The following is a 16,031-nucleotide window of genomic DNA, read 5'->3' as shown; positions in this document are numbered from 1 at the left end:
CAGAAAAGCTACTCCTCTGAACACAATGGCTTTTGGTAATTACATATTTAAATTTGTTGCTTTAAGTGTGGAAAATCATTGGTCAAGGCAGACATAAGCTTCTCAAAGCCTTTCATCCTGTTCTATCTATATCGCTGTCCAAATCTGGGGCCTCACTCAGCAGGTGGTAGGTGCAATCATGGAAATGGGGGGAAACTTCCAAGGGAGACCACTGACTTCTGAAGTTACTGTGAAACTAGGAGCAGAAACAGGTCTGCTCCCAAGAGGAAGATATCCTATATTCACCAAAACTAAATCATCCACCCCAATTTTGATTTCCCCACAGTCTGACATTGATGTCAGACCCTGAATGTGCTGGTGTCCCCTGCAGACACTCACACAAGCAAGAGGGAAATCAGGCACACAGCTTTCACCTTTCACATGCTCACAGCCAGTTTGTCTCTGCCATTCCCTGCTCCTTAGGGAGCACCCACCAAAGTTATGTAGATAAGGCTGCTAAACCAGTCCCTCTCCTAGGGCTGAATTCTGAATTCTCCATTCTGACCCATGACCTAAAGCCTCATTAATATCTGGGACTCCTTCCAGAGCCACTCTGCTAGCATTGAAATGGTTGGTGCTGTACCAGCTTGTCCTAGTGAAGTTAGCAAGGCTTCAGAACAGCTCAGACTTTGTAGGGTTGTTCAGATTTTTGAAACACCCACAGAGGGTTTAAAAATAGCCTTTAATTTCATATCCAAGTGCCACTCTTCAAAGTGTGTTAAAAGAGAAAGGAAATTGCACAGAAAAAAATGAAAACAAAAAAGAAATTCCCAGTTGTGTGAAAACCTGCTAGGGAAGGGAATAGCTTTTAATGTGTAATGAGCTTCTACATCCTTCAGAGAGCTTAGGAAACCTTGACCATTAATTTGATCTTCTTTTTCTCTTTCCTTAAACCAATGGAAATATTTTCTGCATGTAGATTTTCAGGCTCTTGTTCACTGTTAATTTTCTCTCTGTATCCTTTTCAACATCTTCCTCCTAGATTTTGTCAGTCACTGCCACAGAGATTCAGCAAGGCTGTCTTGTAATCACCACTGGTGTCATCCTGACAGGAGAAAAAATTAAAAAAAAAATGGTGAATGTGGAAGTTTCTCTGCATGCTCTGAGTGCTGACTGTCAGTCCATGGAATATGCCCCCACAGGTAAAGGACTTTGGAAAAAGCAAGCCAGACTTCAGCAGAGTTACTGCCAGCTGACACACCATCAAAAGTGAAATGACAAATGAGGCCTGTAGCTGCCACCTGGAAAAACATTTATCAAGTCCGATTCTTTTCTTTGGAATCCAGGTGAACAATTGATCAAGGGTCCATCTTGCAGAGCAGCAGAGGCAAAATCAGCATGAGCGAGAGCAACTAAGCCTGTTGTGTTGAGATTTTTATGTCCCTGGGTATTTATGCAGTGTCTCTCCCCTACAGGAAGGGAAAGAGGGCAGTATAGCTAGCCCTGACACATGACATTTTTTAAAAAGCCACAAATATGGTCATCTTTGTCTAGAGGAGCACTACAGAGAACATCACTACATAAAAAATTTGTTCTCTGAATGTTTTGTGATGACAGGTGTAAAGCCAGTTCCATTTCTCAGAAGGAATGAATATTCTGTACAGATCCTTGAAGACTGATCATTAATCAACATGACAGACACTGACAGTGTCAATTAGAAGAAAAGGCCTTCATTACAGAACCAGACTTCCCATGAGGACTGCTAAGGATAGGGCTTCTGTGCCATTTGCACTGGGGAACATGAATATCTCAGAGTCCTTAGGACAAATGGTAAACCCCAGCATTTCAGCCCAAAATGGGGAGAGTCATTCGCTCAGAGCTGAGACTCAAACCTCAAAAGCTACAATAAGCTTTAATAAGGTTCAGTTTCTAAAACTATCTCACTACAGTATAGGCCAAGCCTTTATCTGGAATGTCAGCTACAAAAAAACCAAAACAAAACAAAACCAACCAACCAAACAAAAAAAACCAAACAACCAAAACCCAACAACCAACCAACAACAAAAAGAAAACAAAAACAAAAAAACCCCAGCACTGTTTTCACTTATATGGGACTGACTTGAGGCAGTTAAAGACAGCAGAGAGAGGAGAAAATGGCACAGCAGTGTGGGAAAGGTATAACAGGGAGAATTAGATGAATCTGGATTCATACAAGGGATCGTGAAGTGCATGGATAGAAAGTCTGGTCCATGAAAAACCTGGAGCAGTCTCTCCTTGGGTTTTGGCTTTGCCCAAATCACTTAACATACAATCTGACTCAAGGGTATATGTCTCTCAAGGAGATGATTATTAGTAAGCCTAATGAAGAGCAACTATGATCTTAGCAGAAATGACATTTTTACTGAAAACATGGAAACATTCCTAACCTATCCAGCAGTGTGGGATGCATATGATAGCTAAGAACCATCATATCAAGATGCTGCTTACCATAATCATACTGGAGAGAGATTTTCCTGCAATATGCTTGAATTCAACCTCTATAAGATTTAAGTCAACTTCACTTCGAGAAACAATCACCCTTATAAGAGTCCCATCATGGGTGCCAGTCCCCTGGAAAAACAGATATAACAGTCTGTGATGTTAGTGGTTGTTAAAGGGATAAGATGTTGCAAACTGGTCCAGGACAGGAAGAGTCAGGATTCAAACACTGCTTGGCACATGTTCTGCAGCACATTTTCTTCTCTTTCTGGAGGACCAACCCCCACCCCCCTTCCCAGGGGCCACTGTCAATATCTCAAACCCACACATGGAATTGTGCTATGTCTTTGCACATGTCAAATGCAAAAGTAAACACGCTACAGAGTTGGAAGGCGTCATTGAATACACAATGTCCTTCTGCAGCATCACTCATGCAACATTTGGCTTCAACCAATATTGTTTAATCACTCACAGAAAAATTAAGATCATGTTGATAACAAAAATAATCCATCATCCCAGCTTTCCAAAAATTTGGGAGAGTTGACATGTTTTACATGTCAGTTAGGAGTTACAGGTGCACTATCTGCAGATGCCTTATGTGTCCTCATTTGGAACTCTTTCAATTTTATATTGCCATTTAGAAAATTGCTTCCTAAGAAGAAAATACTGTGGTCCAGTCCATTAAGTTCACATTATGGGCAAAACTCCACCATGAACAACTTCCCAGAAAAGCCTCTTCCAGAACTTTTGACCATGTTCCAGTAAGTGGGACTGGGCTCCTTGCAGACTCCTACGACAGAAAAGCTGAAGTCCCATGGTGTCTCAAGGTTAAAGGGTACTTTTCTACCCTAGGTGTTTGAAAGGATTCTGCTATTACTTGCAACAATACCACTAAGCTTGCTGCATTTCACTAAAACCTTGGATCTTCTAGTTTGATCTGCTGGAAGCCAGGTTACAAATTAAGTCCAGTACGAAAACAAGTATGTTACAATGAAGAGTCCTACCTTTAAAGCATGGTACAGCCTCTCTGCAAAGTAGCAACGGATGTTCCTTGTGCATTTAACTAGGCATACAAAAAGGCTCAGTAAGAATCAGTGGTAATTCCAGTCCATGGCAACAAGTAACAGAGATTCAACATGTTTTCCATTAATTCAGCGTGCCCCTGGGATCTGAGTTTATCTTACCTAAGAAGTATCCTTTACTTCCTACCAGATACCTTTATTAAGTAGATTCATCTCATAACAGTCAACTGCTGCAGGAGAAAAAGCAGCAGACTCAGATAAAAGAAAGGGAAATGTAGCCACTCTTACCAATAGCCAGCATGGCATCCTCAAGTGAACCACGAGTTTCACTCTTGATAGAGTCTTCTATGCTTTTACCAGCTAGTTTCTGGTATTCTTCAAACACTGTTTGAAACACAAAAACCTTCAGTTTTTTACCAAGCAACTGTTCAGGCATTTTGTGCCCAATATTTACAGGTACTGCTTGTGTGGTGATGTGAAAACACAGATCACTTTAAAGCAAAGGCCACATTTGAATCAACTTCAGGAGGCTTTAGTCAAGCCCAGAAATCAGCTATGAAAATGTATGGCAACATTTAAAAAAACCCAATCCGTCCACAGGTCTTAATTCCCTGTCTTCATTTGAAAATGTAAATTCAGTCACCTCATATTCATTTGGAAATATGACCTTTCATTGCTGTCTTTAACCACAAAACTGCAGCTGACAACAGAAGATTAGGCACAACTCTACTGTTTGGTCTTGTGTTTGTTGATGTCACTAGCTTCAAGAACCAAAATAAAACCAAATTAAATCTAGGACTAAACTGCTTATGGCCCTTGGATTTTCAAATGGTTATAACAGTTTGGGAAAACTTATTATTTCAACCATAATTAAAACAAACAAACAAGCAAACAAAACCCAAACCAACTCGGAATATATGAGCAAAACACAAGTGCAGATTCCAAAATATCTGAACTCCACCACTAACAAAACTTGTTCACCTTATACATTCTGTATACTCTGGGGTTCAGAATTACAGACCTCAGTTTTGATTCTTAGCTTTCAGGCTAACAAAGAAGGAAAACTGATATGTAATGCAATGGACACCTTAATGAAGTTTGCTCAGCATTCAAGATCAGATACCTCAGCATTATCATTCAGATACTTCAGGGATAGGCAATTCCACACAATAAACAGATGGCTACATCCTTCTCAGCTCAGGCCTACTCTCCATATTATATTTAAAAAAAAAAAAATACTTAGCTGCAACAATTACACTCAAGTTCAAAAGATAAACAGTTACAGGTTGATATAGTATCCAGGAAATTACTTGCCTGGTGATACAGTAGGTCCCAAAGATTGATTGCATCCTGACAACAACTTGTTGAAATTCAGTTTTTAAAGGCAGACACAGCCAAAGACTAGAGAGCTCTGTTTTTTGTTTTGTTTTCTAAATGATACTGGGAGATTAAATTTGAAATACAAGGTGAAGCTGGCCTCCAGAACCTAGAAAACAGCCTCAGAAGACCTCAGCTTGAAAAAGCTCAGGCATACCTAATTTATCACCAGCTGAATTTACCAGTTTAGGCCCAGTTGATTTACACAGTACTTGACACGCTTTGATTCAGCTGACATAACAAATTCTGTTAGGTAGAGCCTTGGACTGCCTCAAAAGTCTTGAGATGACAAGGCCAGGTCTCTGCTGCTTGGGGCAGGTGGGGAGCTGAGGGCTCCCTCAACTGGAGCTGCATTAGTGAGTTTCCCCCCAGCAGCCTCTGACACCCTCAGAAGAATCTGGGGCAGAAACGCAGGGTGCACCCTGTGATTCTCAAGCACTGAATAACCAGATACTTTTTCGGTGATTTTTTTCCCAGAGGAACCCACATCCAAAGGGTCATGGGTCTGTTCTCTGCATGTTCCTACCTGGTTAGAAAGGGACTCTCTCTCCTTGGGTTTATAAAAACACCTATACCATCCAGCCATCACCACTGCATAAGGACCCCTAGATAAGCCACTTGATTTTCAGCAGCACTAAGTCTTCATAAGTTTTCATGAAAGCTGCTGGCAGCTTTTGGTCACTGAGTGACCCAGGATTAGGATAGTCTCACGTACTTTTTTCTGACCACCCATCTCTTCCATCTATAGCCCTGCCTCTTCTTTTTGGCTAGAGTGATCTCCCACTTCAGAAGGTTGGTAATGTGGGCTCTGCTCTATACCTTTAAGCAAGTGTGTGGCACTCCTTGTGCACAAGATGGTGATGAACTGTGTCTCATCAGTGCCCCGTATCTTCTCCCCAGCAGCATAGAGAGACTGTAATTTAACACACAATTGTTAGAGAGGTGTTCTGTGTGTGCAGCTGGTAAAGGAACAGAGTTTGGCTTAAGGCATTACTAGGATAAAGGGGTTTGAAGTAACCTAAAACACTATGTGAACAAGATTCTCCTAGAATGGCTGATTATGGAAACCCCTGACCATGTCTTCCAGTCAAACTGGAGCAGCCACTATCTTCACCCTTTCCATCACTCCTGCAGCAACTGGAGCAGCCAACAGGGCAGGATTCTACCCTATTCTTTGCTGTCCCATTCCACTACCCATATACTTTCACATATCAAAAGCAGCTGAGTCCAAGTCCAGCTCTTATCACTCCCCTCTTTGGAATAGCAAGGATCAGCAAGTGCAGGCAAAATTGAAGAACCCCAAGTTGCTTCTGCTTGAAGACCACCCCTCCCCCAACTGTTGTGGCTCCAACCCTCTGCTGACCACTGAGGCACTGTGAAGTTCAAGACAGGTGGGATGCAGGCATATCGCTGATCATAGGCATTTGAGAGTACCTCTGCATCCTGGACAGCCAGTGCTGTGTCCACATAGAGGGTGGCATTGTCCCTTTCACCCTATGAGAAGGAAAAGAAAGGTAACCATTTTGTCTCGTGAAACTTCTTCCATATATAGGGATCACAGTGTACATTCTGGGAAAAGATCAATTATCCTTGTTAGCTATCTATTTCTGCAGAGTACTCAAACAGTAATGTTTCAGACAGCACAAGTGCTAACTCCTTCTCCAAAAGGCACTGAAATCAGTATTATGAAGCAGAGTCAAACATTTTCTAAGTTATTCTGCTGCTAGGCAGGAAAATTTGGAAAAAGTGATAGGATAAATGCATCTGAATACACTCAGCTTTAAGGGCACAGGCCCTGAAAGAGTGATGAATCATAGTTGAGGGGCATTGGTTTCTAAGGCCCTTGTAGAATGCAATGGTTTTACGCATATGTAAAAGTGAGCTGTCTCCCTGCAGCAGAGCTGACTGTAAATTCCCAGTTCTCTTACTGCTGCTAAGGGAGGGAGGGCTCCCTGCTTCAGTCACACTGAAGCTGAAATACGGTCCCAGTCCAAGTAACGTTTGTCTGTGCAGTTTATCTTGTGATCATGACTCGATTGCCTCTTCTATTGCATGTCTTCTCCAAAAAGGAGGAGAAAAATCTGAAAATCTTTATACACTCATTTCTCTTCTCTAGCATTACCTGAAGAAGGCAAACCAGAATCTGTTCAAAGTAGCCACTTGTTTCCGATTTTATATCTTCTTCCAGATCAGAACCATATTCTACCCAAGAGAAAGAGAAGGACAAGGGAAGGTTTTGTTATTTGGGTGATATAGTCAGGATATTACCAGTCACCCAAGGACACACAATAGCCTGTCACTAGCCAAGAAGGTCGCTAGGGAAAAAAAACAGGGCTGAGATCAGGTCACACCCTCAGTGACACCCAGGTCGGCATTCGAATCAGACTGAGTCACTAGCTCCACTGATGTCCAAGATATAAACACAGGGATAATGTTAGAGATATAGTTTAAGGGACCAAAGAGATACCAAATATTTACAAGTACATATTTGATAAATTCCCATCTAGAGTGTATTTAATGGGTAAAAAAAGCCACGTGCATAGCTATAGTTTTGTTTGCATTTTGACAACAGCCTGTGTGGCCAAGCTGAACCAAATCTGTGATTTGCTGACCTTTTCCTGTAGCTGGATGGAGACCAGCTAGAAAGGGATTTTCAAATTCTCTCAGCACAGACGTGTTCTGTTTGCTAGGCTGAAAGAGTTAGGTTGCACCTTGCTTTTAAAAATCCCATTTTCCTGCTGACAGTGCTGGTTGGTCCTGCTGTGCAATCAGGCAGTCACACATTGCTCTGACCACACAAATCAGAGCCCCGGGCACTTTACCTTCTTTGTACGCTTTGATTATCTCTTTGATCTGTGCTTTTGTCCGGGATGCCAGGATCTCTATGATAACATCTTCACTTGTTCCCACACCCTTTAATACAAAACATAGTGGAGAAAGGCATCTAGTCATTGAGTGTGATTTATTGCTAGAGAAGTATAGTCAAGCGGGGAGTCAGATGGCAGCAAAGTGTTGTGCTGCGTGCTGAGCTGTGAGAAACTGTCATGATGAAAGCTGGAGACACAAAGCACATTTGATTTGAACATGGTTTCTTTTGCTGAGGTGCCTAATTCATAAAGGATGATTTTATGCAACCCTGCACTTCTGCAATGTATTTCTGGATTTGGATCTTTGATGACAGAGTGGAAGAGGGTTGTGGGGAGACCAATGCTTGTCTAGTCAGTCCATTTTTGTACCATTTTAATAAATCTCTCTGCACCTGAAACTTGAGAGGGTACCGTATCAATATGTAGGATCCCTGACAACCCCAGCCTGGCCCTCATGCCACCACTCCTTGATTTCTTAAAGGTCTCACATCTCAGGTGGGGCGTCAGGGCAGTAGTTTTTTGTCATTGAGCTCCATTCAGGAGAGGCACTGCAGAAAGCAACAGAGATGCTTAACTGAAAACCACAATCTGTGGATGCTCATTCCTTATCAAAGCTGAATTTAGTTTTGCTGTTGCCTTCCCCAGGCTCCGAGACATGTATGTACAGAAACTCTCATACAGCCTTAAGTAGTAAAGCAGCATTTTCCCCTAGAATATGCATTAATATTAAATATAAAATTAACTATTTCTCAAAGGCTACTGTTAATAACAAACTTAATCATGTAACAGTCCAGTTATTACCACTTGCATTAATAAAGCACAATTACAGGAAAGCAGCACTGCATCGGTGCTACTACTTAAATATCTGCATGCAATTCACATACCTTCATGGCATCATGAAGCTCCTTGGCATCATACTTGAATGGGGAGTACATGAGAGCTACAATGAGCCTCTCAAAGTTACCACTCAGTTCAGACTTCAGGCTCTCAATCAGATCCTGTTAAACATGCATCACACAGTTACATAAAAAGCCTCTCAGGATCTTTTTACTGCCCAGTGCTGTTTCTATCCTCATGGCCTACAGCAATGAAGCTGAATGACAGTATTGTCTTGATAGCTTATTAAAAAAGCTTCTGGGACTGAAAAAGGCACCTAACTCCAAAATGGGATTTATTTAGGTGCCTCCACATTCCCTGTTGCCCCAATACTCAAGCTACTTCAAGGTACTAATTAATTCTGCAGAAAAGTAGGAAAGATTAAAATCTTCCTCCACCCTGCTTTATAGAGTGAGCAGAACCAGGCAGCTGATGGCCTTGAATTGAGCAAGGGATACAGCTTCAGGCAGAGCTGATTCCCAAAGCCTGCACATAAATGTTCACCCAGGACTTCTGCACAATCAGGCATGCACTCTGTTTGAAGATAAACTTCAAACTTTCCTTTCACAACGCACGCTTCTTTCAGGGTATGACTCACCCTGTTTCAGTGGGATGCAAGCAGTCCATTGTCCCATACCTGCACCCCCCTACATTTGCTTCCCTTTCTGAGACCCTTGCATGGCAATCCCCTTTCCAGAAAGGGTCATTGGAGACTCCAGGGTAGGGCTGGTGGCAGAGTTTGCTGGTAGAAAAGTTTTCCCAATAAAAGTCAGATTTTATCAAATCAGAAGGATTTTTTTATCAAAACCAGAAAGATAGTCCCAGAAGAATATGGTTGTCAACAACCACAGTTTGTTTTAATTTTCAGAATTTCCAAACAAATGTAACTAAATAAATCTTTAAATTGAATTTCCTTTGGCATTTAAAAGGGGCTCAAACCAAACCAATATTTTACTCAAAATGCCACTTAGAAAGGTACCAATTTTTCTTACAGCTTCAAAAACAGTAAGAAGTTACATTTTAAGTTAAAATAGTTTTAAAATATTTTTGGTCAAAATGCATTTTACCAAAAAAAATGTAATCTTTGGGGGAAAATCAATTTTTCCAATCAAAAATTAATTTCACACATTCACACCAGGCCTTATACATACATATTAATCCACTCATTGCAGAAGACCTGCATATTGTTTGTATCATGCTTTCAGGATGAACTGTACACCCATTTACTACATGCAGTAAAACAGTGACTGAATATGGCATTGTTTTAGAAGAACCTTTCCAAACTGTCCTTTGAAGGATTTGGCAATCTGTTGACGCTGCATATTGCTCCTCTTGGTTAGGACGTCAATTATAGCTTGTTCATCAGTCCCTATGGAGAGCAACAATAAGCCATAAACATAGTGCACAGAATAAATTGAGACTAGTCCAAGATCTCAATTCAAATATTCAGACAACCTTCCCTAGTTCATTGCCTTCTTGTAGAAATTTAAGTATGTACTGAGGAAACTTTAATTTTTAATTTTCTACAGTAAATTAAGTGATATCTCTGGTTGCAATTTTCTTAAGGAATGGTTTTCAACTTGACAATTATAAACAGAACACAGAATTTACACATGTGGTTGGAGTCAACTCACCATGCCCTTTCATGGCCTTGTACAGAATCTGAGCATCAGGTGCAGGGTCAAAGTTTAAAGCACCTGTCACAGACCTGCCTTCTGCTTCACTCTGAAAGAAGAAAAACATGCGACTTCTCACCACCGCTTTTCATCAGCTGAAGAAAAAGTCATTTGAAAGTACATTAACATTACTCATTGCCTATGTGGGGGGAAGGCAAAGAAAAATGGAAGCATTTGTTCAAAGTCTCTCAGAAGAGCAGAGCTCCAAAGAGAACATAAGTTTCCTGCCTCCATCTGCCTATAGCAGGCTTTGGCTCCTGGCAGAATCATGAAGCACAAAGCATGACTGACATTTCTGCAATAGCCATTAGGTGCAGGCAGTCTGGCAGAGAAAGCTGAGCAGGCAGGCTAGATTTTCCTTCTCGTCCCTTAAACACAATGCTTCACAGCATGTATGCTACCATATCATACCACATTTCCTAGTGGATTGTTGCAGGGTAGTTTTTACATATAGGTTTTCAATTTCATGGAATATTCATGCTCTCACAGATCATTGTTCTACATAGCAGCTTTATTCTGCTGCTGCACAGCTGGTCTCAAGAAGGAAGCATCTCCACTGGAACAATTTGGGCCACAAGACTACTCTGAAGGAAGAGACACATCTGGAGGAGCACAGGTTTGATGTTCTCCTCTGAACCAAGGGCCAAATACATAGGAATCCTCCAGACAGACCCCTTAGGCTCTGCCAGAGCCAGAATCACAGGGCAGAAAGACACGGTGAGACTTATTCCAGTCACCACAAGGTAGCAGAACCATTAACCAGAATCCAGGCTTAAGAGTTTCAATTTAACAAAAACTATTAGTCAAGGGACTGGCTTGTATATATTGATGCATCTCTAACAATAACGTACTACCCTGTGGGTAGGACCTGAGGGGTTAGGCACGGAGTCATCACCACTTTATTCCAACAATGGGCACAGTTTTCTCTTTCTTAGCAGCAGAGAGATTTAAGTTCCCATAGGGAACTTCTATGTTTCATAAATTTACTTGCAGAGATAGGGTTAATATTGAACTAATGATATCAGTATGATCTGATGGATTTTTCAATGGGTGTGGCCTTACAGTCAGATTAAAAGCACCTTCAAATCAGAGTTTACAGACCAGAAGGAATCACTATGGCTTTCCCATCTGACTTGCATAACACAGACCACCAACTGCCACCCAGCAGCCTCCTGCTATGACGCAAATCCCTTCTGCCCTTATTTCTCATGTGAAAGAGGGTATTACTCCTCTTCTCCTAGAGTCCTTCCAGGTCATCCAAGTCCTCACCAGAGAAAGAAGCCTTCAAGTAATCCTTGCGAGGCAGAAAAGCTTGTAGAAATTTTCTTCAGGACCTGCACTCCTGTTTTTTAAATGAGAGGCTGGAAGATTAATGGCTGTGTGCTCAGGAGTGTCTGTCAATAAATGCCAGGTCTAGCCTAATGCTGCAGCTGAAGCTTGCCCACGCTGTGCTGCACAGATGCTTAGGCTAGATGTGGGCAAATCAGCTCAGATGTCCTTGTTGAGTGCTTTACCAGTAGATATAGCTGGCACATGTTTGCATGTTAGCCCCATTGCCAGCCAAGCTCTGGGAGCAGTGACAAGCAACCAAAAGGCAATGACAAATATTGAGAGAAGCAGTATGTTCAATCAATCAGCAAGATCTGGAGAAGTCTGCTTTACAGCCAGCACAGAGACAGACTCCTGGGCAACCACACCTTGCTCCCAGCAGAAAGAGCAGATGTGAAGCAAGTGGTGTCAATAGGAAACTTCTTAATAGATGCAGCTTTGAAACCCAATGATTTCTGAGCAGCAAGTTTAAGGCTGTGGTGAAGCTATCACTGCAGAAAGAGCAGTGACAGACAAAAGCATCGACACCCACAACTATTTGTCTTCAGCCTCAAACAGAGTTTGGCTGATCTGGCAGGACTATTGCAAGTGCTGCTTTTCTGGTCCTCTGTGAGGCACTGTATGCATCTACTCAACTTGCTGGTCACAGCCAGCACCATCACAATCGCCCTGGAAATCAGGTTACACTCACCCATCTGATTTTGCTCTGAAAAAAGATGGATAATACCAGCTGCATGCAAGGACCATGTGAAAGAAACACTCTGGACCAGTGCCTGGTGACTCAGTGAAAGAGGGAGTGCAAAGCTGAGCTTTAATTTGTTTCCACTGCCTCCAAATGAAACAGTGGTCTTTTTTGGTACCAATTCCAAGGAACATTAACAGTCCATCCTGACTCAAGTAGCACACTCATACACCTCATTCTCTGTGTATGTAATTATTCCAGCACAGTGAAATCACAACAGGTTTCCAGAGAAACCCTGTTCAGTTTGGTCTTGTTTTCGAGATGAATTGATCCTACAGTTACCTAACTGAAACTACTCAAGGCATCTGTGTAACTCACTTGAAGATGAATAATTGGCATGAAAGCAAGGGAATCAGTGTACCTCACAGCTAATGCTACGAAAAGTTTTACCTATAAATGAAGGGGAGAGGGATTAAAAGTTTTCCTACTAAAATATTTTCAAACCTCAACAGTAGTTTATTGAAAAGCTAGAATTTGGGGACAGGCAGGGTTACTGGGTTTTTTGGTTGGTTGTTTTTGGTTGCTTGTTGTTGTTTTTATTTGTTGGGTTTTTTCACCCCATGGAGAGTTTCTGAAAAAGTTTCAGATTTTTTTCACTCTTTTTGCTTTCAAACTGTATTTTCTGTGAAGGATTTAGAAAACCTAAACAATTTTTTACTATCCTTCCTTTGCCCTCTCATCTTCTCATGCCTCCACTCCCTACAACATTGACAGGTAAATGATTGCTGGAGCTTTCAAGGACTTTTCTCACTCTAAATTTAAAATTATTTTCAGCTTAGGGGGTAGTGGGGAAAAAAGCTGCAGAAAGGGAAAAAATAAAGTGAGAGGTACTCTAAGTTTTGGAAAAAAAATCCATTTTACTATACAAAACTTGCAAAAGGAGATAGGGAGGAAGAAGGAAATCAGAGCAGAAAGGAAGTATACAATTTTAATCTTTCTGGGGAAAAAAAAAAGAGATCATGATATGTTTTGAGATGAGGAAAGTTTCCTACCTGAAGCCTTCTGAAGGAAAGTAGGAAATAGCTTAGTATTCCCTACCCCACAAGGTGGTTTGTTTTGTTTTTTCCTTCAGTTCCTGCTGCTTGATTGCAAAATTGTAACTGAGAAGCTGAAAAATGGTCACATCCATGCAAAGTAGTTTCTCACTCTGTGATGAGGTATTGCACCTGAGGTAATATAATGCACTGCAAGACCGCTTTTCTACACCTTCTGGGTATCTTACTGGCAAGTGAGCAGAGGCTCCTTGCCTGCTGCTCAACCAGCAGTGCCAGGACTGCCCATGCTCCGGCTGGGAGAGGAGCAGCAGCACTGGGGCCTCAATGCAGGTTCACCCCTTGCACAGGCTTCTGAAACATGAAGCTGGCCTCACAACAAGAAGATGGGGGGACTCTGGGGCAAATCTTTCCACAAACGAGACAAAAGCAGTCCATAGAAATCTTGTGCTCTACTCGCAGTGGTTCTTGGGCAGGAGATGTGGCTGGGAAAGAAGACTCCTCTACCACTACTCCTCCATTGCATGTCTCCAGCAAGTCTCTTCTAGGCTTTGGCTTATAGTTGTCTGGGGGTAAACCTGGCCTTCCACAGAGGCTAATGGGAGACCTGCCATGGGTGACAGCAGAGCTGTGCACGTCACCAGAGCTGACTGCCACCTGGACTTAGCCGTATCCTGGAGGCTGCCTCAATGCACCCCATGAGCATCCCCCCATCCTGCCACATTCCTCCCAAAGCCACAAGAGTTTAAAAGAGAATATACACAGCATTTCTGGCTCCTATCAGACAGACAGGGTGTTCAAGTCCACATTGTCTTGCAATATTAAAAACCTAAAGAAAAAGACACTGTGGCTCATCCACATCTCCCTCTGTGACTACAGCCTGTCAGCACAACTGGAGACCAAAATGGGGACAGGCCAGTGCCCTAAACTCAATGCCACAAGAGAAGGGAGTGGACAAGAAGCCCACAGTTTACAGACCTCAGTGTGTAACTTCGCTGTTTCCTGGTACCATCTCCCCATGTACATAGGCACACAATCCCCTACACCACACTCAACTGAATGGCCAGGAAGAGTCTGCTTTTCTTAAAGCCAGCAGTCACGTTGACACAGTCCTTAATCAAGGTTTTTGAAGTGCTGAATGCTATTTTTATAGTCAGAAAACCAGTAAGTAGGTCTTGATGATTTTTAAAGGGAAACATCTATTTTCCACACAGTGCCTGATGCAACTTAAAGTTACACCCTACTGCGGTGCCAAAAAAATCAGGGTGTTCAATATTTCCTCTACTTACCCAGGCCTTCCACCATGCCATTGCAGTCTCAGTAGTGATACCTGGGTCTGCTGATGAAGAAAACCACACATATCACACCTCACAATTAGGGAATCTGAGATTTGAAAGGGGTGGAGGGAGAAGAGGAAGAAACAAAAGATCTTTTCGATAAACTTACCAGAAGAAAACTGGAATAACTGTACTCCTCAGAAGGCTTATTCCCTCTGGAAGCGGCAGAATGTAACTGGCCTCTCTGGTGGGAACATGCAGGTATAAACCATCCTTATCTACAAATTCCATGGGGCAACGCCTTCAGACATGGCTCAACCTGTTTTTCACATATGATCTCACAGGAAGAGATTAAGTTGCTTAATAAACAAGGCTTCTCTTGTGAGGAGCCCTATACTCAACCCCATTGACTAAATCCCATTTTAATTTTTCCACTGCTTCTCCCCACACACACCCTTCCCTGCTAACATTTTGGCCTCTGGCACAGACACAACATGCAAATTACACCAGGTATTTCTCAGCATAAAACTCCACTGACACTCAGTGAGTTCTGCTACAACAGAGCAAGCTACTCACTTATTATTACTGACTCTCTATCTCTACCAATCTGGAACACAGCAAAATGGGACTCTAGAAACCTAACAAACCCTCCTCTACCTCCCTTCATTCAAAAAAGCTTATTAAAAAACAAACCAAACCCAAAAACCAAACCCTCATCACAAACACAGCCACACCCCACACGTCCTACATCTTACAGTAAAGCTCAATAAATCAGCAGACTGTACAGAGACTTGAGAGGCGTACCCCTCATCAAATACCTAGACTTGCATGACATGAATCAAGAAGCATCTCTATGCTAACAGGACCAGCACATCTTAGTCTAACAACTTTCAGTAACAAACCCCAGCAAAGTTGTTATAGGGCTTACACTAGCTGCTGTGACATGTCAAGAAATGTTATTTTTTTTTCCTTTTTGTGTTTGCTTTAAAAGGAGCTGAACAGCTCTGTAAAATTTAATTTAGAGAAACATTTCCGTGAAATCAGCTGAAATATCTTACAGTTGTAGCAATATTTTCCTGTGTAGACTTTTGTCAGAATCCACCCGTGCCAGCATTTATTTATTTATTTTAAATGGAAAGCTGCCTTGATGGAAATGTTCTCACTGGCTATATCTTAACCCTTGCTATATAGGAGCTTTGTGCCCTCTCACATTTACAGACCCACATGGGATGCTGGGTAAACACCAAACTATGGGCCTCTCATTTCCTTCCCACACACTGCTGTTTCACTTAACCCAGCTGGGCCCAAAACGGCCTGGGAAACTGCCTTGTCTATTCCCAATAGAATAATCTGTGCCAGCTGCTCCTGCCTCAAACACATCCATCATGTGTCAAGGGCAAGGTGAAGCAGGAGGCA

The 16,031-nt window shown here is 42.1% G+C and overlaps 1 protein-coding gene across 2 annotated transcripts; it reads right to left on the bottom strand.

Annotated features, from left to right (window-relative positions):
* Positions 1-676: 676 nt before the first annotated feature.
* Positions 677-15,232, bottom strand: ANXA8L1 (annexin A8 like 1). Of its 2 annotated transcripts, none has more exons than XM_009973768.3 (13): positions 14,785-15,232; positions 14,628-14,674; positions 10,234-10,324; positions 9,874-9,968; positions 8,608-8,721; positions 7,679-7,769; positions 6,979-7,058; positions 6,291-6,350; positions 5,676-5,769; positions 3,768-3,863; positions 3,462-3,520; positions 2,467-2,589; positions 677-1,084 (listed from the first exon to the last, which is right to left on the bottom strand). In XM_009973768.3, the coding sequence occupies exons 2-13, from the start codon at positions 14,646-14,648 to the stop codon at positions 1,028-1,030; spliced, it is 981 nt and encodes a 326-aa protein (XP_009972070.1). In that variant the 5' UTR covers positions 14,649-14,674; positions 14,785-15,232; the 3' UTR covers positions 677-1,027. The 2 variants fall into 2 exon arrangements, with proteins under 2 accessions (XP_009972070.1, XP_032838066.1); XM_032982175.2 differs by having other exon boundaries at positions 14,628-14,677; positions 14,785-15,231.
* Positions 15,233-16,031: the final 799 nt, after the last annotated feature.

The sequence above is a fragment of the Tyto alba genome, unplaced genomic scaffold, assembly GCF_018691265.1.
Source record: "Tyto alba isolate M040663 unplaced genomic scaffold, T.alba_DEE_v4.0 Super-Scaffold_1, whole genome shotgun sequence".
In the NCBI taxonomy this organism is placed as follows: domain Eukaryota; kingdom Metazoa; phylum Chordata; class Aves; order Strigiformes; family Tytonidae; genus Tyto; species Tyto alba.
The sequence above is the reverse complement of the archived record's forward strand: the minus strand, read 5'-3'. Positions and strand labels throughout refer to the sequence as shown.